At 34.2% G+C, this 26780-nt stretch overlaps 1 protein-coding gene across 5 annotated transcripts in view; it reads right to left on the bottom strand.

Moving 5' to 3' along the window:
• PRR16 (proline rich 16) overlaps positions 1–26780 on the bottom strand; it is a 269705-nt gene that overhangs the window by 148697 nt on the left and 94228 nt on the right. For 2 of the 5 annotated variants that reach the window (XM_060146206.1, XM_060146207.1), the window contains exon 2: positions 2866–2963. The exons of the other annotated variants lie outside the window; for them this stretch is intronic. In XM_060146206.1, the coding sequence (XP_060002189.1) occupies positions 2866–2877 (12 nt within the window). In that variant the 5' untranslated portion in view covers positions 2878–2963. The remainder of the gene's footprint in view (positions 1–2865; positions 2964–26780) is intronic. 5 annotated transcript variants of the gene reach the window in all.

Raw genomic sequence — 26780 nt, 5'->3', positions numbered from 1 at the left:
ATTTCTCCTATTCTTTTCATTTCACCAACTAAATCAGTAGACTTTGCCATGGCTTGCCAATTCACTGTTCATTCCTTCTACAGAAATTCCAATGACTATTAATACTTATTTCAGTTTTTGAGTCACATTAAGTTTAGCTTCTTTCTACTGTCACTATTCATCCTTATTTCATAAACTCAATTCATTACTTTGTATGCTGTCTCTGATTTACCTCCAACTCACTTGTCTTATCTTGTTTATTTTTTTAACTTTTCTGCTACATTCTGAACATATCAAGGGCAGAACTGTGTCTTACTAATCTTCACATTTCTTATTTCTAGCATGGTGCCCGGTACAAAATGCATGAGCAATTAAGTGCTGAATGAATGAATTAATTAAATAATCTACTAGATTAGTTCAAATTTTTCTTTTTTTAGTTTGACAAAAATGATAAAGATATAAAAAGACCGCTTTATTATATTTTAAATTAGACCCTTAGGAGAAATTTTCCTATTGCTGAGATTCACCGGTCCCCCAAATTTTCCTACCTCCCTTTTATTTGGATATGTAATTTTCATTAGTATGCTAACATAATAACAAGTTATTTTGAGTGACAACTGCTATTCAATTGACCTATGATATATATATATATATTTTTAATTCTCAGGAACTACGAGTGTGGTTAAACTCAACAGCAACATTAAATGTTGGATTTCCTCTTTTGCTCAACGTAGCAAAAGTTCTTATATTTTAAAATCTGAAGCACCTGCAATTATTATGGAAAGACACTGCAAATCTTATACTACTATTTTTACTAGTCAACTGTCAACTTTGTTGTCAACAGTGTTTGTCAACAGTGAATTTGTTGTCAACAGTGTTTGTCAACAGTGAATTTACCATTTTTAATTAACTAAACTCTGCTGAAGAAATTAAATATTAGAACTGAATATTTTTTCTAGAAACATTATGAGCTTGAGAGGTTCTATCACAGTCTGACAAGTGCATCAGAAGTATAAAGGCTGCAAATGCTTCACTGGAAAGAGACAGATATTGTTTGGATGTAGGTAATCGAGATTTTATTTCAATGAAAAAATGCTGAGCCTACAGTGCTCTGTTTTTTCTGCAAAACTCATGTCAACAGAATACATGAAACTAAATCCTTAATTCTATGGTCCATTTAGTCAGCTGAAGGTCTTGGGTACTCAGATTAAATAAATGACTTTCAAAATATTAACAAGCAAATTAATATTAGAGATAGAATTTGAATTTGAGAAATCTTCATTTCTGGTCTTACATTATTTTCACCACATAATCTGATCTTAGATAAGTCATATAGCTAAATGGTGAATTCATATTACTTATAAAGAAGGAAAGGAAAGTGAAAAAGAAATTATAAGTATTTCTCCATGGCTCAGGCCTATCAATATAGACATAAACAGATTTTTTTAATCTCTTTATCCTGATTTAGTCAACAACTTATCCTTACTTTCCTTTCAGTATATTTTTACATTTACATCATGCTCTATACTTTCTAATTTACTTACGTCTAAAGTAGAATTTGATTAAGAAGACAAGTGTAGCTTAATTCCAAATAACATTTCCTCTTATTTTCCAATTAGGGCATGTAAAGATAAAGACTTAATTCACGGCACAGCTCCTAACTGTTAAAAACAGTATGATTGCTACAATTCCACAAATGAAAATAGTTTACTAAGTACATTATTGAATCCACTGTACACTAATATAGCAAGTTTATTTAATAGGCTCTCAAGTACAAAATCAATACTACTCAGAGGAATTCACTTCAAATAGAGTATTCCCAAATGAATGAGAAAAGTATATAACTGTTTAAAGAAAAACAGTGATTGTAAACATGTCAATAATATCCCCAATATTTGAGTGTCCAGATATCTTTTATTTTTGGTTTTAGATAGAATAAATTCACTCTTCGAATTAAATGGTTGACTGATCACAGCATCTCTCAGATTTATCTAGATGTGGAAAGATTTAGTTTCATATTAACACAAATGATAGAGTCCTACATAGATAGAATCAATGAAATTAAATTATTGCTTCAGAAGCATCAGGGGGCTAATGAGCAATAAACCCATACTCTTTCATACATAGAAAAACACTGAGACCAATGAAACCTTTATTGGAAGCCTTTATGGTGGGAAAACAGACAACTGCAACAAAAGAATGCCTTGATTTTACATGTTTTTACTTTAGGAATACACATCTGTTAAAAGTAATGGTCCTTCTTATGGTCACATATGGTGTAGGCAAGACTATCCCTAAATTATGAATGAGTTTTATGTACCACAAATCAACTTTTCAGAAAAAAATGAGCATTAACTCAATATTTGATTCTTAATAATCATATCATTTATATAATTTTGTTGTTTTTTTAGTGGTGAAACATTACTTCCCTATGGTTAATAAATATAAATTATCAAAATGTCAACTAGTTTTGTTCATAGAAAACATGGATATTTTAACACAAACTCGTTAATTCTGACACCTTGGAAGTTAAATTTTGCAATTTAAAAACACCATAAATGTTCCTTAGAATATTTTTAAAGCCTTACAAACAAAGAAAACATTGCTGAATTTCATATTATTATACGTATTTCCATTTATGGAATTTAAACATACAACACAGACTGAAATATGACAATTTATATGGTGATAACTAGTATGTGATTGTTAATCATCTTATTTATGGTCATTATTTAAAAATTTTAATATTCAAAGAGATATAATTATCAATTGTAACTTTTGTGTATATTCCAAATAACAAATTATATAATGGACTTGCATGTGTCTTAGAAATGCAATTACGTGTTGTCTAAATGCCTGTAAACATCATGTCAAAGTAGAGCTGACCTTCTCGGGCATTTCCTGGTGTCCTGTTGTCACTGTCTGCCTGCAGCACTGTTTCCCTGTTTCATCATGTGGGGAGGTGGGAGTAGGTTATGGAGCTTCTGTTAAAAAAATTAGAGAACTTTTAAAAATAGTATATTTACTTTAGACTTTCTATAACACACTGAACTGAACAGGTGCAGGATATGATGAAGAGGGGGGTGGGGCATTAGTCAGTATGAAGGAATAGGCTGTACTGATGGAGATGGACACATGAATGGAAGAGAGGAGGAGTTAACATGTAAAGCATGTATATGGAGGAAATGCACGTGAAGGACTACATAACGTGAATGAAAACATAAGAATTGCAGGATAGATAAGTCAATCAATCAAGTCTTCAAGAACTGTCCCTGAGCATCTATTCTTCCTGAGTACAGAATACTAGAGCAAGTCAGTGGGAACTTTCCTGAGATTAACACTTATTCATTAATAAATACTGCTTTAGTATTGCTACCCAGTGTATCATTAACATAGACAAATAAGGACCACCTCTGGGAACAGTAATCAGGAAGAGAAGGGGCAGTCAACCATGTCACAAAAACTGATACAAATACCCCCCAGTAGTGTGGTGGTATACAGTAGCCTCTGGAAATGAGAGCTATCCTCAAATATGTGAAGGGATGCCTTGTCTCAGGAAACATAGGCTTATTGTATGAGGTGTCAGTGGGCTGAACCAACCTCAGAGAAACTACAGTAGGTAATGGGAATGAAAGACTACACTAAATCTGAGTCACAGAGTTGGTTTCAGCAGAGGCAAAGTGATCTCTTGGCAGTGACACTGCCAGGACTCTAAGTAGAGAACAGTGAGTACAGAGCCCCGGGCCTGTGACGTCTAAGTACTGAGCCCATGTCCATGAGAGTCACACTCAGTCTCCAAGTGTGCAGTCCCTCATTCCTGCCTTAAGCCTTTGGTAATATGTTCCCCAAACACTGCAGTTGCTGTACTTGAGACATATTCAAACTAGGCATAATTAAAAGGACAGGAGTTTCAGTCATTCAGTTTGTACAATCATTCACTCATTCTCTCACTACTTATAGAGCCCTATGCTTGGTCAGTACTAGGAATGCTGAGATGAGGGCACACATTTCTCAGCTTCCTCCTGCTTCCTGTGCTACTACTGATTTACTTCATCAGTAAGAACCTTGATAATGTAGTAGAGAAAAAGCAAAATTATACATATGAATAAGCTCAAGGCGTTTAACGTCATCATTCATCCATTCATAATGAATGCCAATTTATGAAATACTCACTGAGCACCAATTATATGCCAGGAGTACTTCTAGTTGCTGGGGAAAAAAAAACCACCCAGAATCCCTACCCACATTTTTATTACATACACACGGATTATAGGAAACATTTTGGTTAATAATGAATTATAAAGTTTGGAAGCAAAACACTAATTTAAAAAACCTAATGAATAGTATTATGCAAGCACTTTTTGTTACTTAATATTGAAAAATTTTACAGTTCAAACATTTAACAAAGTTAACAGTCAAAAATAAGGAGAACAATCAAATGTTCCAACCACATTTCACGTTAAATCTACATGAATACTCCTAATGATGTTGTCAAAAATCAGATTCATAAAGTTATTATGCTGCAGAGGAAAAGCAAAGAAGTGATAAAAATTAGCCTCTCTATATTAACACTTCTGATGGAAATTATGCATCTCTGTTCTGACCTCCTCATCCCGAAATATTTATCCCAAAGAAACACTAAAAAAAAAGAGCCTTAAGGACCTACAGAAAGGAATAGAGATTTTTCCGTTAAACACTACTGTTTCATTCTTCACACCAGGACACTGGAGAATGGTGGTAGAAGTATGGTGGTCCCAGGCAAGGTACTTAACTCCCCTACTTTCTCTTTTTTCTCATCCCTGAAAGGGAGGTAAAAAAAAGTACAGTTGATCCCGGAACAACTGGGAGGTTCGGGGCATCCATCCCCTTGTAGTCAGAAATTCATATAACCTTACAGTTAGAGTGGATATATGTATATGTATAATTGATTCACTCTGCTGTACACCTGAAACTAATACATCATTGCAAATCAACTTTACCCCAATACAAATTTTTTAAAAAAAGAAGAATAATTCTGAACCAAGCACCTAAGCTTTGTCATTAATCTGGGTCAAATATTCTCCAGGCAATACAGCAGCAGACCAAGCTGCAATGGTTGGTGCCCATACGCTCTTCCTCACAGCGAAGTACAAGTGCCAAATTCTAAGTGTGCTGCCAGAATTCCTCAGCTTCATAATTGCTACCACTTTTTCCATTTTGACAGTATAGATTCTGTTTTGCTGTTTGGCAGAGACTGTCTGGCTTTGCACACTGGAAAAATCTATTACCAAACCATTCCAGCCATAACTTGTGGCCTTATTCATCAACAAAACTCTTCTGCCAAATACAAACTGAACAAGTCCTTCCTTCATTCCCCTCATGTATTTCAGACACAGTCTCAGACTAGGCTAAGAGCAAAATGGAAAAGGTTTGAAAATTATCTGGTAAATATTGGAGTAAATCATCAAGTTGTATTTCAATTATCCAGAGTATCATTACCCATTCTAGAAGGAAAATGTCTAAACTTTATACTTGGATCCAGCTATTGGGAAATAACAGAAGATGATCTGAATTTGTTAGAGCAAAGAGTACGAAACCTGAATTTTTGACAAATGTGCATTTACATATTTGGCCTTCACAGAATTAATCAATATCCACAATCTGTTTTGATAACTCTGCCTGGAGTATTTGCTTATCCTTCCAGCAAGATGCAAAAATGCCCACAGTATAAGAACTGTATGTTGAATAAGTTTTTCACGAATCAGTATGGGTTTTACACTGAGCTTGTCACATTGTCTTGTCTCCCTTATGATCAACATCATACATTTGTATAACGTGTCACATGTAGAGGGTCACAGTCTGGTTATAGAAGAAAAAGATATCTCTGTATGAAACCATCAGATTTAACTAGGAATCAAACATACACCCATAATCCACTATCTACAAATATCCATCAGTTCAATCCCTGTGTGAGAGTACTTTGCTAAGGAAAGCTCCATTCAAATTCTAATCAGTATGCAATTGGATGCACTAAAAGTTCCTCCAGGGAAGTGATAAACTCTTACTCATCTTCCTACCACCAGAATCTAAGAATTAAAGATTTGTTTATTTGCTGAACAAACTTAATTAAATCTCACCTCTGAGGCTAAGTGGCAGAGGGTTATTGACTCTCAGTCCAGATTTCTCAAATGAATCATATGTCTGGATATAAAGACTTAAAATGCAGGGTTCAGTCTCATTTTTAATAGCCATCACCTAAATGACGTATTACTGCCGAAAAGAAAAACTATTTATCAAGTACAGCATATCACTATGCTGTTGGAATTGCACAAAGAACTTAATGGAATTGCACAGAAAAGCCTACAATATAAATATATTTTAAAAGCTGAATTTAATTAAATAATAGATCATACATATAAAGCAATCATATGAATTGAATAAAATATTCAAATTTTGGATTATGTTTGTTTATTTTGTCCTAAATGGAAGGTAAAATGCATGGTCTAAATAGCTTTCACGTAAATAATTTGGAAATATCTTTTGGGGATTTAAATCATGAAGTTTAGTAGTATGCTTACAGAATAATTGAAAAAAAAGCATGAATTTTCGTAAGACAATTTAAGATTGATATTCTAAGATTTAAGGGAAAGAAGAAAATAGAAAAAAATAAATTTATAAACTTTCAAGTTTAAACCAATTTCAGCTTAAGTGCTACCAAAAAGACAATGATAAAATCCAACCATATGATCTAATATTTCTCATTTAGAAAATACCAATACTAACTTTAATTGTGCATTTTATGATTATTCAGAAAACCAGCAATTAAACAACAAAATATGTTCCTTGTTTTAAAATTCATGCTTAATTACTAATTTCCTTCGCTGTATTTAGGCATGGGCAAGATGTATTATATCCATGCCCCATGAGTAAATTCATGGGTAAATAACAGCATTATATGCCCTTCAATCTCTGCTGACATGCTAACTGGATGCTTTTCCCATAATCTTCACAAAGTATACACAATGCTTATATATCTTTCTTCAATAAGAATTTAGTTTCAGAAAACAGTACAGAGGGATCTTTTAACTAATCTATCACTTCGATAAAATGAAAATGTGAGCTTTCAGGTTCAAACTATGATCATGCCACCTCAGTGTTCAATTAAAAAAATACATGCATTCATACTCATACTAAAAAGAATTTAAGATTGTGTGGAAGTAATGGTACATGCATATTTCACTGAATAATGCAATAGAAGAATTGCATTTACTATAAGCATTTTAGAACACAAAATAGCATATTTTTTAAAAGAATCAAATCAAATAATATGCATGTATTGAAACTTTTTTGTTCACTTTAAGGTATGTATAAACTGTAGTTAACATCACCACAAAACTAAAAACTCATGTTGCCACATCAAACATTCAGGGTTTAAATAAAGGGAGAGTACAGCTTTGAAACAGAATATTTCAAGGCAGTTGAATTTCGAACCAGTTACCTTTGTAGCGCAAGGGAGTTTATCCAACTGGCACTAGCAAACAGATGAACAGCAATGGAGGAAACCTACTCCCCTACAAATCTATACATTAAATGGGGAGGAACTGCTTTTCCACCTATCTTTGCAGCATAGCCGTTCAAGGTTCTAAAATGGGCTTGTGATACATGCCATGCACATCTGGGATTAGACTGTAGAAGTATTATCTGAGGCTAAACATCCTTATTTATGGAATTTGGGCAAAGGAGAGGACAGGCCTCAATACCAAAGTAACTAGCTCTTCGTGGGGCCTGAGATTTGGAAAGCTAAGTACAGTGCAAAAATGTAACTGAGAACACAGTAACAGAATTGAAACTGTGGAAGCTTCCTCTAGTTTAAACAATTATTCTAGAAATAGCCCAGGGAAACAGGAAAGAAAATGGAGTAAAGATTTTCAGATAATAAAAATGAATATTTGTACTATTCTTTTAATCATATGAGTAATGTAGTATATACACATCTGTTACCCGTATCTAATTCCAAATAAAACATTTTTTTAAAATTTTGAGTAATTCAGATTTCACTTAGAGAGAAGAGGGGAATAATTTGATAAGATATACATTGCTTTGGGCCTTACTATATCTATCTATATCTATATCTAATCTATCTACCTATTTATCTATGTTGATTTCTCAAACATGAAAGGCAAAACTTCAGCAACTTTAGAAAAAAATAGTAAAATTATGACCTTGAAATATAAATGGATTTCTTACCCAAGACTCGAAAAGCACAAAGTGTAAAGTAAAATGGTGATAAATTTGACTAAAAATTACAAGATACTATAAACAATGTTCAAAACAACCAAAAGAATAGAAATAGATATTTTCAAAACATGTATCTTATAAAGTACTAGTACTCAAATATAGTAAAAAAAATCTTCTATAAATCAATACCAAAAAGATGAATAATCCAGTAGAAAAATGTAAATTATGTAAACAGAAATTTTAATAAATGAGAAAACCCAAATGGCAAATGAATATTTGTAATTGAGGAAATAGTGATTAAAATATTAATTAAATACATTTTCATATCCTTAATAACAAAACTTGAAAAACTATAACTACCAATCAATGGGTGAATATATAAATAAACTGTGATATATCTTTATAATGGAATGCCCTTTATATTCTATAATGGAATAATTTCCAGCAGTAAAATATATAAACTATAACCAGAAGTTTCAAGAAATGAACACTATATGAAAAATTATTTGCACAATAAGTGCATAGGATGCAAATCAGACAGAATTCAAAAAATTATGCATATTATGTATAAATTTATACATATGGAGAAAATACAGAAAATATTTACATTATAATAATAAATGCCAAATTCAGGATTTCATTTATATCTAGGTACAGAGAACAAGAAAAAGGAAAGTGGGATTAAGAAGGTTTATCCAGGGGATATAAATGGTATTTGTGATATTTTATTTATAAAACTTTTATAAAATTTTAAATCAAATTTGGCTAAATATCTAGGCTTTTCAGCATAATCAGGCTCTAGTTTAATGAAAATCATGCATCTTCACTTCAAGTGCTTTTACTTCACCCTCAGGCAGGTATACAGAGCTCACACTCTTGTACTACACTGTCCAGATAAAGTTCAAGTACCATATGTAGGAAGAGAGAAGAAACTTTCCTAAAAGCTCCAGCAGGTTCCTGCTCACATCTCATGAGCATAGATCAAGACTATAGCTTTAAACAGTCACAGTGGCCAATGGATTAAAAACAAAGACAAGAGATCAAAAAGTGAGATATCTGTTATGTCTATTATGTGACAGGTAAATAGACAGATAGACAGATAAAAGTACAAGTCACGAGACTTTTCTATATTTCAATGGCCAGTTCAGCAAAGCCAAGTAACTGCTGACACTTGAGAACAAAGCCATCCTTAACATTGACGAGAACCTCTTAAATTTTCACAATAGCTGCCAATCTTTGACCTTACTGTGAGTATTTCCACTTAAAAAAAGTACTTAAAAATACTACAGTTTGACAGGAAATACTTTTTTAATGATGGAAACATTAAGAGTTAAGTTGCAAAGCTAAATTCTTTGAATTAGGACTGCTGTCAAGATAAAGCAATATTAGATACCTAGAACTCTTTAAAGTATTTATATGAAAGATAAACACTAATTGGTGAAAGAATAAGTTTCTTAAAGGGAAATCTCATATTCACATTAAGACTCTTTGAGAATAAAATGATTTCTCAAGTTAGTAATTTTAAAAGGAAATCATAAAGTAGATATCTTAGGTTTTTGTAACTGTTCAAGAGGTTACCTTTAATTATCTCATGCTATTCCAGAAAACAGAGTAATATATCTTTAGAAGTTAGCATTTTTCATTGAGATTGTGGAATATTACGTGGGAAACATAGTAATAAAATATTAATAACATAACAAAATATATCCACATGCCCTATAAAATAATAACCATTATCATGAAAATCCAAAGTTAAATATTAACTAAGATGTAGAGATATATTGTCTCATTTAAACAATAAATTATGGTCCTCCTAAGAGTGAATTACTGAGAGAGTGGGCAGCAAAGAAAAAAAAAAGTATACATAATGTGCAGACCAGTAGTATATCAAATTACTTTTGAAATAAACCCCTGCAAAAGATTATGGTTCCATCATTTACCAAAAGCCTGTCTTCCTAAAGTCACGAGATAAAAAAATTATTATTTACTATGATTCAAACACTTCAACACTTCATATAAATATAATATATTGGTTGATGCAATATATGTCAAAACAAAACAAAACAAAAACAAACTGGCTGGTCCTGAATATAGCATTTTACAATTTGGTCGTATCAACCATCAATTTAGTCAAGAACATTTACTAAGCAACCACTGTGCTCCAAGAGTTATTCTGCATTTCATTCCCCAGGCATACAAGCATATTCTTCACGTTAATAAGTAGAGTATTTTGATCTGAAATTTATGTTTGAAAGAGAGTGTTTTGGAAGCAGCATATAGATGTCAACCGAGGTGAGTTTGTTAGCAAAATTTATAGAAGAGTAGTATGACATATTCATCATTATGTATGCTAAAACTATAACATAGTTTTATGGTTATGGGTATGCCAGCTTATCTTCTCAGACATTTTGATGATGAAAGTGATAGACATCCAGAACACCATATAAAGATTCAAGCTGTTGTACTGCATAAGAAATAAGACTATGACAGCAATCCTAGGATTTTTCTCTTAAACCCATCAAATGAAAACATAAGCTACTCTTGCAAAGATGTTTTAACATGTCTCTTGAAGAAGACACCATTCTAAAACTTTTACTTTATTTTGTTCTTTTAAAGAATCCAGATAATTAATTTAAACCCTTTTTATGCAATTTTATTTGCAACATTATTAATCTCTAAGAGTTTACTATTTTAAAATTACTCTTACTCTAATATTATATAGCAATTTCTATAATCATGAAAGTTGGAAGCAACGAACATTAGTTATATACCCAAGACACTTAGACTATGCACGTGATTATGGTACAAAAGGAAGTAATTAAATAAATTATTAAATTAAATAAATACACATAATTCAGAAAACAAACAAAAAATGAACAAATAAACGATTTGATTTTACCCCCAACCCCCCCAAACCAATTACTGCATTTGTTAAATTAACTAAATAAAAATCAATTTACACTTCACTTTATAATGTGTAGATAATTTACAATGCATAGAGAGTTCTGAAAACACTGTGAAACAGAGATATATTATCCATTTGTTAAAAACAGATCTAGGGTTATATCCGTTTATAAAAATATTTATACAGTCTTTAATACAATGAATGTCACAGGTGAGGGAAGAGAAATATATGGATACACATATATATTTTCTGCTAATCAAGGACTTACCATAAAAAGGAAACATACAATATTATTATTAGATTGGTATTAGAATAGTTTGGAATACTATTAGATTAAATCTAAAGAATACAAAATATATACAACAGATGGGGATCAGAGAAGCTTTCTTCATGGTGCACTACTATATACCAGAACTGTGATGAATAATTATGAACATACATATATATACTCATTTTTATTCATAGTAATAATACCTAATTTTTTTTTAGATTTGTTTTTGATGTGGACCATTTTTAAAGTCTTTATTGAATTTGTTACAATATTGCTTCTGTTTTATGTTTTGGTTTTTTGGGCTCGAGGCATGGAGGATCTTAGCTCCCCAACCAGGGATCAAACCCTCACCCCCTGCATTGGAACGTGAAGTCTTAACCACTGGACCGCCAGGGAAGTCCCTACTTAATCTTTATTGAATGTTCATTATGAGCCAGTAACTTGAATTTATAGTTAAGGTCTTGTTCTGCCTTCACCAAACCATTTCACAATTTTCCCATTTTACAATTACATTCTTCCCCATTTTACAATTGCATAAACTGGAACTTGGGGTGGGTCAGAGATCTAGAAGCAGCTACATACTGATATGAAAACAGATGTGTCTGACTTCAAACTCGCCTCAAAACAGTTCAAGCTTCAATTTTAACTGCTAAGAATTCTAGGTATATTGGCTACCTCTCGAAAGTCTGAAGTTTTCTGAAAACTTGAACACTGAATCAGTCACTATAGAATGAACATAAAAGTATTATCAATAATTACAGAATAAGTATAAAATAAAATATTTATTTAAAAACTCCTACTGACAAGATACTTGTGATAAACAGGAAGATGAGGCAAACCCCTCTCTAGCTACTCACTATTTCTTAGTGAGACAAGTCAAGTGTATGAATAAGTTCAGGACACGAAAAGACCAGATGAGTATAGTAACACAGGCACAAGCTGCCATGGGCATTTAGAGGCAAGAGAAGAATGAGAAGGGGAGGAATCAAGAACCCGTGCTGGCTCTCAAAGGATACAGCTGGGGAGAGGTTGGGAAACAAGGCCTTGTTAAGGTAACAGAATATTTGATATTGAGACTTATCATTTGTTTATATTCTATTGAGAGGAAAACATTCTTACAGTCAAGTGTTTTCTGAAAATCGTATCTTAGATATGGAACAAAAACACTAGCTGAAATGAACATGAGAGTAAAGGTATCTCTTAAAAATGGGCTGAAAGGGTAGATATTAAGTGTTCTAATCACACGAAAAATAATAATAAATAAAAAAGGGCAGGAGGAAACTTTTGGAGGTGATGGATATGTTTATGGCATTAATTGTGGTGACAGTTTCACATATACACATATCTCCAAAATCATCAAGTTGTATACATTAAATATGTACATGTCAATCATATTTCAATAACGTGTTTATAAAAGAACTAGCTGATGATCCTAGATAAGAAATCAATCAACTATGAATCACATAAATGCTTCTGAGTAGAGAAAGAGGACATAATTATTATCATATGGATAAGGGAAAACTATTATCAGTTTTAAGGTACCTTTCGGTAGGCAAATTCAGAACCAGATCCAGTTATGCTCATTGCCTTTTGTCCAGTTAGTCTAAGGATCACCGCTCTAAATCCATAGCCTCAGACTAAGCCTGTGTAGTGACAATAAAGTTTGTATGGTGCTAGACGTTCCTATATTTTGAAAATTTGTGGATATTATCCTTAGAATAGGCTATGTTACATCAAATATTAATAGATTCTGATAAGGCAAAAGTAGATAGAGGTATTAAAGAGAGTAGCATCTGCAAAGGTGTGAAAGTTGGAGCTAATAACCAACATTCAAAAACTTAGGCATGTTCCAGGTTAATTGGAGCATACATTTTTAAGGCAAAAGATACATTTCAGAAAGTGTCTTTAAATTAGTAACAGGCCTTGAAAATTAGAGTAATGAGCTTAATTTTAATTCTTTTTTAAAATACAAAGCTTATTCTTATAATAACCCTATAAAGTGGGTTTTACTATTATCCCTATTTTACAGAGGCTGAAACTGAATCCCAGAGAGGCTAAATAATTTAGCTAGGAAATGGTAGAGCCGAGATTCTAATCCAGGGTGTTTACTAGGACTTTTCTCTTTAGAAAATAACATTATTAGAACTGGGTTTTAATATAAATAACATAAGGATCCTATGTTAGACATAGAGAGAAGGACTAGATTGTCCAAATATTTTTTAAAAGAACAAAGTAAAGAAGAGCGGAAGATAAATATCTTAATACCAGAGTTGTTTTACATATTACATTTCAGAATCAAGATAATTTTGTACAAATCAATTTGAAATATATTTTTGTATTTTGTGTCCTCTTGGAGAGTAAACTTCAAAATGACAAGAATCCCAGAACTGAAGGTAATGTGTTAACAAGTACCTGAAACACTATGCTCAGGCTGAAACATATGCTCAGCTTGCAACACTAACCTGAACTGTAGCTGAAATTCTCAATGAAATGTAGATCATCGGAAAGACAAACAAAAATTAAACTTTATTTTTAACCAAAGAGAAACACCCTGTTCTTCATTTCCCTAAATTAGCAAAGTGTTCTTAATTCTGTTGTGTAGTGATGTGTGCTGCTATTCTATTGACTTAAAATTTAAATAGTAAAAAATTAGGCCCCTATCAATAAGAAAATATATTTCCATCAAGCGCAGAAGTGAAATCGACTTATCTGTCTTGTTCTTATTTAGCATTGCAGAGTCCATTGATTTTTAAACTGTTTCAGCAATTTAACCTTTCATTTTCCATGGCAAAAAGGTAACTGCATCATTGTTTGATTTTAGAGCAAACTTTTGAGAGACTGAGGACAACAGTAGACCAATCTGGTGGGGTGGAAAGACCAGGGGCTTGGATTCCAGCAGGACATGTTTCAGCCCCCTCTCTGCCCGGATCATGATGGAAATGATCTCTGCCCCACAGACCTCCCTTTCTTTTACTTTTTATCAGGGCACCTCCATCCTGTAGTGAAGACCTATTTGCATGTCTTTTTCTTTTGGTAGATATAGTACAGGACAGAGGGGACTCTTCGTTTCTGTACTTTCATCGTGGCATACAGTGCTTGGTCCATAACAGATATTTAATGCATCCATTTAAACCAATAACCAAAGTCAGGATAACCTTTGAAACTTCCAGCAAATCCCTGGAATGCCTGGGTTAAATGCCTAAATTGATTACAGCTGCTGTGCCAACGAGTCTGAGAATCCTCCCTAATATTAGGTAACTAGTGGATAGCCTCCAGACAGGGTGCCCAGCACTTAAGAGGTAGTTTCCATTTGAACAACGAATAACTTCATTCTAAAGCATCCACCAACCTCCAGAGCTGTCTTTCTGCCAGGCAACTAATCTTTAGCCTTGGCAGTTCAACATGCCCAAATCTCCTAAGATTTACAGAAAACTGTAATGCCATTCTTGACAGTTATTTCATCCTTGACAGTTATTTTATTTTTAGACCTGATTCCAGTCATGTTCCACAAAGTAAAATCCCATTTTCTCAGAACAAACACTCACCAAAATGTGCAGGCTAAAGAAAAACAAAGTAAAGTCTCCCCTTGTGTCAGCTGGCCAGTCCCTGTAATGCTTAATAAAATATCTTCAGGAGACAAGTGTGACTCATGGCTTCCTACCTGGTGTGCCAGGCCCTGGCAATTTTTAGAACCCTCAGATGGAATGGCAGATTGTATTTTCTAAGCATGGTGATACACACACAGACGAACACACATCCCTTCCTGCACACGTCTATTAAAATGTGATGGCAATCCTCCAGTGAAATGTAAGGTCTATGTTTCCCCCTCCTTAAACCTGGGTGGACCTTAGTAAATGCCTCAATCAATAACATGCAGCGGAAGAGGTGCTCAATGACTTCTGAGGCTAGGTAATAAAAAGGAAAATGACCTCAGATGGTCTCACCCTCTGACTTGAGACACTTGCTCTTAGAACCCAGCCACCCTGTCATAAGGAATCTGGGGCCTAAATGAAGAGGCCCTATGTGGGCATACCAACCAATAACTATAGCAGGCTCCCAGCACCAGCTCTGTGAGGGAATGAGACTATAGATAATCCCAACCTCCAATGTGTGAGTCTTCTAGCTGAGACCCATAGAAACCGCAAGAGATCATGGATAAGGATGGCTGTTTTAAGCCATCCAGTTTTAGAAAGATTTGTTATGCAGCAATAGACAATGAAAATTGATTTGGCAGGATGCCTGGCCTTTGGAATGTCAATTTACAATTAGATTTAAGGCAATCTTAGATCTCTCACACTCTTTGGGCATTTTTTTATTGAGAGACTATCTGGAAATAACCATTCTGAACTTCATATTCCCATACCAAATATTACCATTATGGAAGAAATAAGAAAATCATTCAGAATGTACTGTACTTAATATCTTAGCTGTTTGATAAAAGACTCCAGATTGTTTTTTAAAGCCCTCCACAATATTTCCCCATCTATGTTTTCAACTATATTTCTCCAACAGGGTTTGAAGAACATAGTTTTGTTCTCATTGTTTATTTTTTTTAAATTTCTTTTCATTTTTGATGAAATATGAATATTTTTGGCAGAAAATGCACAACACTGTAAACCCCTGTTTCCATCCAAATACTCCTCTGAAACACATTTTGTTCACTCAGTTTCACTCTTAGAATTCCCTCCTCACCACTTCTTAAACCTATGGCCATCTGAAACCTGTGGCTCTTTGCCTAGTCACCCACCAATAAACACATCTACAAATATTCTACAAACTGCTAACTGGGAGATCTCACTCTTATCTGCTAAATAGCATACTCCTGAAGTCAAAATAAGTCCATTTCTTTCCTGAATTATTTGCCTTTTCTTGTATGATTCAGTTTTCCCATCTATAAATTGGGGATGATAATTGTACCTAGCCCCTAAGGTTGCTGTATGAATTGAAAATATAAGCACTTAATAGGTCAGAGTATACCTACAATTATTATATTTACATCTTTGCTTCACATTTGTTTTAAGGTTTTACTGAGCAGGTTTTTTCCTCACTGAATCATTGTGTCCAACCAATTACTTAATATTCATTATATGTGATTATCTGCAGTTAGAGAAGGCCAGGACATTAAACCATCAAATAATTTATTGACAGTAAACATATTCAAATTCAAGGGATGCCTACTATTTAAAACGCAGCCATAAAACTAGAAAAATAAGCCTCTTCCAACATTCCATATAGAATTTATTAATTTTGACAGAATACATGGAAATTTAGGAAGCCAAGTTATGATTGATGGTACAATCAGAACAAGAAACACAATTTTAAAAACTAGAACTTCATTGCTAGGATAGAAGTTCAGTGAACAATCTTTTTCCCAGGAAAACTGTAGCCCTTTCTCTCAAATGTAAAGAGGTGAAGAGATGCAAGGCAAAAAAAAAAAAAAAAAAAAAAATAGTGTGCTTTGGCAATTACTCTGGACTCAAAACTCCATAGATGATTTTGAGAACCAAGTCAGGTTTGGGATTTACATTTGAGTAATATGATAATGGAAGCCTAAGTAATCTGAAGGTAATAAGAAATGGCATAAAATAAAAAGCTTATGAACACAGTGCCTACTCTGTGAAAGAGTAAATCTCCATTTGAATATTCCTAATCTGTATTGATAAAATACTTACTTGCAAAGGCTAAGGAAGAAGTTTTAAAAAACAGATATTATAGTTGTAGAAAAGGATCTCATCAGTATTCTAAGATTCTAGGAAAAATAACATCTAGGTGCTTTATCTTAAAAATCAATGACATACAATTTCACACAAGAAAAATTACTATGTAAGAGTGAAAAGGTTTAGATGTTAATGGTTTTCAAAATTTATTTTCATTTGTAGCAATACTATATATGAGAGGCTAGTTAACATGCCATCCCTAAAATAAAAATTGTCAAGAATCAACCATTTTAGAAGTTTCATATAAAATAGTTATTCAGAGGTAGGAGACTAATCCAAAACTGGGAAGAAGCGGTATGGATACTGGTGTTCATATTTGTAGTGTGCATCACAGAGAACAACTAAATGTTTTCAAATAGAAACATAATTATTTTATGTTGTAATATTATACAACATAAAAGTGTTCACAAAGATTTATAGTAACTCAGAAAATACTGATGGTATAATGTTTAGTGAGGAATAAAATAACGAAAGCACATATACAATAGGAACACAATGAAGCAAATTTATGCATAGCATAGTAACTGAGGGGAAATATAAAAGAGGATCCTTGGATTGTGGCTGTCCAGCTGACTTTTTTCATATTTTCTGTTATTTTACCAAATATTTTATAATGAAAAATATACCTTTTACAATGAAATATTTTTTATTCAGTTTTTTTTTTCTTCTTATCGTCTCTTTCCCCTTTCTCTTCATTCTATCTCTTTTCTTCATTCACAAGTTGGTGTACCAATTAAGAGTTTGGTTTCTGAATTCCACAAAAACTGGGTTTAAATGACACCTTAGCCACTTTCTGCCAGTGTGAACTTATATAAGTTGGCAACTTCCTAGTTTTCCAAATCTATACAAATTAGCATAACAATAGCATCTCCATCTCCAATTGCTGGAAAATTAAGTGAGACAACAGTAATAAAGCTCTTGGCATGGTGCTTACTACATGGCCATCACTCAACAGATGAGACCTCTTACTCTGCAGTTTCTGCCTGTCATTCCTCCATCTGCATCCTTCTTTACCTCCCTTATGAGAAGTTCAGTATTAAAGGAGGCAGAAGGCATATCAAACATTACTAACCAAAGCAAACATCTGTGTGTTCTTTAATGTTTCATTGACTTGTGTAAAAAGATTTGAGAGTGTTCCAGGGAACAGTGATCATGAAATGGTGTTTCCCAAAAATAACAGAGGTCAGTGTTTCGAAATAGAAGAAACTCACACAACTAAAAGTTATCTGGAAGAAAACAGTGTGATTATTTCTTTGTTCCTATTTTATTTTCTCAAAACTGAACTAATATGCTAATCAAGTCACCATCCATGGCGAGGATGGATGGGACAAGGTCATCCTCTAGACCTCAACACAACAGTTTCTCGAGCTTTGGCATTTTTCAGTTTGCAGTCTTTGCTGACTGAGATTATATATGCTAGTGACTTCCTGAAAGCTGCAGGAGTTTAAACAAGGACACTTGAGATGAAAATACAACACCTTTTGGCTTGGATTTCTTTGTTAAAATTTCAAAGCACATCCTTGGAACACACAATGCTTCTGTCTGTACACATAGCTATATATAGTTATATGTGAATCATATTAGCACGAAACTCACAAGAATATGCCATCATTCACCCATTTTGAACCATTTCCTGGAATTCACCCATGCTTAAAAAAATATCTGTCAGCATAAGTAAACCAAATCTTTTAAAAACAGTGTCTGTATTAAGTCAGAGAAACATAACAAATTGGATGCATACAAAGAGAAATAAAGAGGGATTATAAGGAATTGGCTTAGGTGATTATGGAAACCAAGAAGTCCCAAGCCCTGCAGCCAGCAAGCTGGAAATGGTGGAAAGCCAATAGTGTACTTCCATTGCCAGCCTGAAGGCCTGGGAACCAGGAGAGCCAATAGTGTAGGCTCCATTCCAAAAGCCAACAGACTCAAGATGCAAGTAAAGCCAATGGTTCAGTTCAAGTTCAAAGGCAGGAAAAAAACAATGTCTCAGCTTAAACAGTCACTAATTTTAAAATGTAGTAACAATTTTCCAATTTCTCCAGGCAACAATACAAGAACAAAGTAGCAGCGTAATTAAGTAATTATAGCTCAATTTAGGATAATAACTGGAAAAGGATAGTGTATAAGAGTGGGCATTTTCTTACTATCAGAAAAGACGTTTTTATAAAAATGTTAAGCTTTTTCTCTCGGAGGAGTCAATTCTGGGCATTATATTAGCTGCAACACAGTATTAGCAAATCGAACCCAACAACACATAAAAAAGATCATACACCATGACCAAGCTGGATTCATCCCAGGCTCACAAGAATGGTTCAATATATGCAAATCAATCAATATGATACACCACATCAACAAAAGAAGAGATAAAAAACACAAGATCATCTCAATAGATACAGAAAAAGCATTTGATAAAATTCAACGTCCATTCATGATAAAAATCTCTTACCAAAGTGGGTATAGAGGGAACAAATCTCAATATAATAAAATCTATTTATGACAAACCCACAATCAACATAATATTCAATGGTAAAATACTGAAAGCCTTCCTGCTAAAATCTGGAACAAGACAAGGATGCCTACTCTCACCACTTCTATTCAACAAAGTATTAGAAATCCTAGTTGCAGGAATCAGACAAGAAAAAGAAATAAAAGGTAGGTATCCAAATTGGAAGAGAAGAGGTAAAATTGTCATTATATGCAGATGACATGATACTATATATAGAAAACCCTAAAGACTCCACACAAAACTACTAGAACTGATAAACAAATTCAGCAAGATAGCAGGATACAAGATTAACATACAGAAATCAATTGCATTTCTTTACACTAACAATGAAATATCAGAAAGGGAAAGTAAAAAAGCAATCCCTTTTAAAATCTCATCAAAAAAACAAAATACTTAGGAATAAATCTGACCAAGGAGGTGAAAGACTTACATGCTGAGAACTATATAATACTGATAAAGCAAGTTGAAGTTAATTCAAAGAAATGGAAAGATACACTATGCTCTTAGATTGGAAGGATTAATATCATTGAAATGGCCATACTACTGAAAGCAATCTACAGATTTAATCCCTATCAAATTACCCATGACATTTTTCACAGAACTAGAACAAATAATCCTAAAATTTATAGGGAACTATAAAAGACCCAGAATTGCCAAAGCAATCCTGAGGAAAAAGAACAAAGCAGGAGGCAAAACCCTCCCAGACTTCAGAAATAAACCCACATACCTACAATCAATTAAACTTCAACAAAGGATGCAAGAATATATCAATACAATGGGTAAAAGACAGTCTCTTCAGCAAGTGGTGTTGGGAAAGCTAGACAGCTGCATGAAAATCAGTGAAGTTAGGACACACCCTCACACCATACACAAAAATAAACTCAAAATAGCTTAAAGACTTAAATATAAGACATGACACCATAAAACTCCTAGAAGAGAACATAGGCAAAACGTTCTCTGATATAAATCATAGCGATGTTTTCCTAGGTCAGTCTCCCAAGGCAATAGAAATAAAAGCAAAAATAAACAAATGGGACCTAATCAAACTTACAAGCTTTTGCACAGCAAAGGAAACCATAAACAAATCAAAAACACAACCTATGGACTGGGAAGAAATATTTGTAAATGATGTGACCAACAAGGGCTTAATTTCCAAAATATACAAACAGCTCAGACAACTCAATAACAACAAAAAAACAAACAGCCCAACCAAAAATAGGCAGAAGACCTAAATAGATGTTTCTCCAAAGAAGATATACAGATGACCAGTAGGCACATAAAAAGATGCTCAACATCACTTATTATTAGAGAAATGAAAATCAAACCTACAATGAGGTACCACCTCACACAGGTCAGAATGGCCATCATTAAAAAGTCTACACTACCAAATATAAAACCGATAGCTAGTGGGAAGCAGCCACATAGCACAGGGAGATCAGCTCCATGCTTTGTGACCACCTAGAGGGGTGGGATAGGGAGGGTGGGACAGAGGGAGACGCAAGCGGGAAGAGATATGGGGATATATGTATATGTATAGCTGATTCATTCTGTTATAAAGCAGAAACTAACACACCATTGTAAAGCAATTATACTCCAATAAAGATGTTAAAAAAATAAATTTTAAAAAAATCTACAAATAACAAATGCTGGAGAGGGTGTGTAGAAAAGAGAACCCTCCTACACTGTTGGTGGGAATGTAAATTGATGCAGTCACTATGGAAAACAGTATGGACATTCCTAAAAAAAACTAAAAATAGAGTTGCTATATGATCCAGCAATCCCACTCCTGGGTATATATCTGGAGAAAACTCTCATTCGAAATGATATATGCACCAGAATGTTCACAGCAGCACTATTTACTATAGTCAAGACCTGGAAACAATCTAAATGTCCATAGACAGATGAATGAATAAAGATGTGGTATGTACACACACACACACACACACACACACACACACCACACAATGGACTATTACTCAGCCTTAAAAAATGAAATAATGCCATTTGCAGCAACATGGATGGACCCAGAGATTATCATACTAAATGAAATAAGTCAGAAAGAGAAACGTAAATGCCATACGATATCACTTATACGTGGAATCTAAAATATAACACAAAGGAACTTGTTTATGAAACAGAAACAGACTCACAGACACAGAGAACAGACTTGTGGCTGCCAAGGGGTAAGGGGGTGGGGGAGGAATGGATTTGGAATTTGGGATTAGCAGATGCAAACTATTATACATAGAATGGTTAAATAACAAAGTCCTACAGTATAGCACAGAGAACTATAGTCAATATCTTATAATAAAGCATAATGGAAAAGAATATGAAAAAGAATACATATATACGTACGACTGAATCACTTTGCTGTACATCAGAAACTAACACAACATTGTAATTCAACTATACCTCAATAAAAAATAAATTTAAAAAAAGTTCTCAGAATTAGAAAAAGTAGTAAAACAAAACAAAAAACTCCTCTCAAATTCATTTCTTACATAAATACTCTTAATTTTGTGTGACTATAGCCATTTGTCCAGAAAAGTAAATGTATTCCATTAATATTTGTGGTGCCAGTACAACCGCAGCACCATTGAGTACACACGGTGACGAGAGGATCATATGTTATATCCTGCTCTAAAGAACACTGGGACCTTTAACAGCTTTGGAGAGATTTCAGGATAGACTAAATCCTGATTGTAGAACACTTCAAGATCACCTAAGTCGGGGCTTGCCTGGTGGCGCAGTGGTTCAGAGTCTGCCTGCCGGTGCAGGGGACAAGGGTTCGAGCCCTGGTCTGGGAGGATCCCACATGCTGCGGAGCAACTGGGCCCGTGAGCCACAATTACTGAGCCTGCGCATCTGGAGCCTGTGCTCCGCAACAACAGAGGCCGCGATAGTGAGAGGCCTGTGCACCGTGATGAAGGGTGGCCCCCGCTTGCCACAACTAGAGAAAGCCCTCGCACAGAAACGAAGACCCAACACAGCCATAAATAAATAAATAAATAAATGTAAAAAAAAAAAAAAGATGACCTAAGTCAAAGTCTGTGTCATGTTTACACTGTTCTCTAGATTACTAAACAACTACCTTTAAACTCAAACAGTCCTTTCTAAATTTTTCAAACTAAACAACAAACTTGCAATGTTAAGCCTATGTGTATGATGATTTGAAAAAGAAACTAGATCACATGCTTTGCAGTGTGATTTCACAATACCTTTTGATGTATGAATTAGTTTCACAGAATTCATAAACTGGTAGATACATGGTGTAAATGACCTAAAGTCCTCTTATTTGTATTCCTCTGGGTGAAATAATTTCAGAATAAGAATAAATTAAATGAAAATTATCTTAGCTAACTTAACACATAAAAGAGAGAGAACTAAAATTTTGTTAAAAATAGTTTTGAGGATTTTTCTCCCCATTATTTGTCTATAAGTTTACCATGAACATAAACATGTTTTGAAAATGAAGTAACACTTTTTATCTCTTGAATCCTGTATATGCTTCTCTACGCTTTACTGTTTTTAGCTTAAAAACCATAGAATACATATGAATTGAGAACAACCACTTCAGAAACTAGACAAGTTGATACTATTTAAATACTGTTATAAAATTTATATTTACTAATTATTAACATGTGACATTTTTATAGAAAAGGGAACATATATATCATTTGACTTCAGGTGTGAAAACTGAAAGGCAAGTCACTTAATTTGGCACTCCGTTTTACTGAAATTAGAAATCCAGGAACCTTAAATAAAAGACCAAGGTAAAAGTGCTAGAAATCAGCAACCTTAAAAAATGGGTCAGTCAGATGGGTTAAACTAATATGTTCCAACCTTCATTGTAGAAATTATCTCAAAATTATATGTATTTTATAGTTTTAAAGAGTGTATATATATATGTGTGTGTGTGTGTGTGTGTGTATATATATATATATAGTGTGTGTGTGTGTGTGTGTGTGTGTGTGTGTATATATATAGTGTGTGTGTGTATATATATATATATATGTTGTTTCTCACAATGAGGAATAAGTATATCAGTTGCTATCCTTACTTCATTAAATAAATCAAAGTTAGCAAAGGGAAGACAGCATTCAAGCCTTACAAGCTCTGGATTCTGCCTACTTTCCCAAGTTGACTGCACAGATTAGATGTATGACACTAGACATGTTATTTAACCTCATTAAGCCTCTATTTCTCATCTGTAAAATGGCAACAATAGTAATTCCTACTGAGTTATTTGTCCTGGCATTGAGTAATTCCTTCCTCAATTTATAGGAAGGATTCTACGAGATAGTATGTATAACATAATTAGCATGGCACCTCTTTTTCTGCTGTCATGTTGCAGAGGTGTTAACATCATTGTCATCAATATCAGCCAATGAGTAGCAGTGAGTTCTTTACTCTAGGGAGTTCCAAGTCTGAAACTTGGGTGTCCTACCTGTCAATGTCCTCCACACTCACTGTGCTGCTTCTCAAGTTTTACTAAGTTTAGTGCAAGAGAAAAAGTTGCAGCCTTGCCACAAGGATATCAACAGCTCAAACACAAATGTTTTCATAGACAAGGCAGGAAATATTAATAAGACAGCAGATAATGGTGTGAACAATGACCAGCTGGGAAGTAGAAGCCCAGAGGCTTTCAAATTCAGTTTTTTCCTCATGGGTTTGAAATTGGAATTTTTTCCTCTTGTCATTTGACAGAATAGTAAGAAAACATTTCCAAACAAGCATTTAAATTCCAAGTGATGAAACCTTCTGTATATTTAACAGCATCAGAGGGAGACAAATAGAAACATATTCAATGGCCAGAAACAACTGTAGTCGACATTCTTGAAATCACAGATTTAAAGTCACAGACATTAGCTTCAGCAATTGCCCTTAAGTTGATACAAATGCCCAGGGCCCTCCATTTGCCCCTGTTCAGATATAGAGGCCAGACAGAGAACAGGGGTGTTTCTCTCTGGCAGACAAGAGGCATACTAGAAAGGGTATTATGGTTTTGTCCATGCAAGCTTTCTCTTCTTGCTCTCATGTTTTTTCCTTACAGCCACTCACATAGGCTTTTGTTCCTATGACTCAAACAAAATAGCTCCTATAAGGGTCATCAAGAGTGTAGGCTCCAAGACAATATTCAAGTTTCAGTCCTCATTTATGTAATCAGCAGTGTGTAACCAATTTGATTACTCCCTACTCGGTCTAATTATTTCTCTAGGCTTCTTAGACAACATTTTCCCTTAGTACTTCTACTTCATGACCTACTCTTTCTTGGTTTCTTTGCTAGTTTCTCCTCATTTCTAATACTTGCTAATATTTGAACTTCCCTTAGGCTCAGTAGTTAGATTTCTCCTCTTCTCCACCTACTCTCCTCCTTAAATGAAATTCATCCAGGCCCATTAATTTAAATACCATCTATATACATATAGCCTCTGCCCAGACCTTTCTAGTGAACTCCAGAATCATATATCTGACAGCCTATTTGATATGTCCACAGGCAACTCAAACTTATCATGCACAAAATGGAACTTCTGATTTTCCTTCCCATAGTTTTCCCTGTCTCAGTAAACGACTACTCTGTTTCTCCAGTTGTCTGGATCAAAAATCTTTTTCTCTCAAATGCATACCTAATCCATTGTCCAAACCTAAACATTTAAAGTTATCTAGAATTTAACGTCTTCTCGAAGCCTGTACCTTTTGTACTACGGCAGGTTATATATGGCCACAAATTCTTTGAGAGCCCTCCTATCTAAAAGGTAAAGTTTAAATCCCCTACCCTGGAATTTGGGTGGGCTCTGTGACTGCTTTGACAAATAGAATGTGACAGAAGCGATGCTGTGTCACTTTCTAGATCCAGGCTTTAAGACACTGGCAACTACCAGTTTTGGTCTCCTGGGATACTTACTCTTACAGTTGTAAACTGCTATGTAAGTAGTCTGAATACTACACTGGAAAGACCATGTAGAGAGGCACTGAGATTACATGGAAGAAGAGAGGAACTCAACTAAGCCCAGATTTCTTGATGCCCCTTCCAAGGCACCAGGCAGGTGTGTGAAGCTTTCTTGGATGCTTCAAATAAGCTACCCACTGAATACCTCCAAATGATACTTGTTTGGTCTTCATAAAGCAGAATTGCCCAGCGGGAGGCCCTGCCCATATCCTTGATCCACAAAAATGTGACATATAATAAAATGGTTGTTGTATAAGCCACTAAAGTTGGGTGTACTTGTTCCAAAGTAATAGATATCCAGAACAATCATCATCTCCCGAGGTACCATCATCCCTCTCTGGAATGACTTTAAACCCTTCTAACTGATCTTTGATCTCCCTGATTCCCTGCTTGATGTTTCCATCCTTTCCTCCACAAACCAGCCAGAGTAATCCTTTAAACAATATATCACTTTTTTCCTCAAAGGCTTCCAATGGACTCCTATCTCATGGTGGTTAATTCCTATCTCATGAAGGTTAACAGCCAGGTCCTTACAATGGCTCTGACAGCCCGTCTGATCTGAACCTCCTCTACTGCTTTGACTTTATATCTCACCATTCTTCCTGATACCCACTGCTTCAGCCGTACAGGCTTCACTGAAATTCCTGGAACACACCAAAGCGCACTCCCACTGCATTTCCTACCGCATTTGCATTTACTGCCCCTTTGCCCAGAACAGATTTCCTCTTTTGCCACCCACTTGGCTCACTCCTTCATTTCCATCAATTCTCTGCTTAGATGGCACCTTCTAAGAAAACTTCAATGACCATGATATGTAAAATAACATCCCACTCCAGCATACTCTATCATCTATTATTGTTTTATTCTTTTTTCATAAACTATGTAACATAGTCATGTATATTACCTATTCACTTTATTTTCTGTCTCATCACTTTTTGTATAATTTTATTGCATTCTTAAAAGCAATATGTTCTTAAAAGCTATATATTTTAAAAACATTTATTTTTAAATTTACAAAAATACTGCCATGTTTACACTCTTTGGGAATCTACTTTTCATTTAATAATTTATTACTAAGATTTATCCATGTCACTACATATTGCTATATATATATATTCATTTTGCCTGTGGTATTATTTTGTGAATATACAAATTACTCATCTACTCTAGTCTTGATTGACATTTAGATGGTTTTCAGATTTTCTACTATAAAATGTTACTATGAATATCATTGT

The sequence above is a fragment of the Lagenorhynchus albirostris genome, chromosome 3 (assembly GCF_949774975.1).
Source record: "Lagenorhynchus albirostris chromosome 3, mLagAlb1.1, whole genome shotgun sequence".
Taxonomy (NCBI): Eukaryota; Metazoa; Chordata; class Mammalia; order Artiodactyla; family Delphinidae; genus Lagenorhynchus; species Lagenorhynchus albirostris.
The sequence above is the reverse complement of the archived record's forward strand: the minus strand, read 5'-3'. Positions and strand labels throughout refer to the sequence as shown.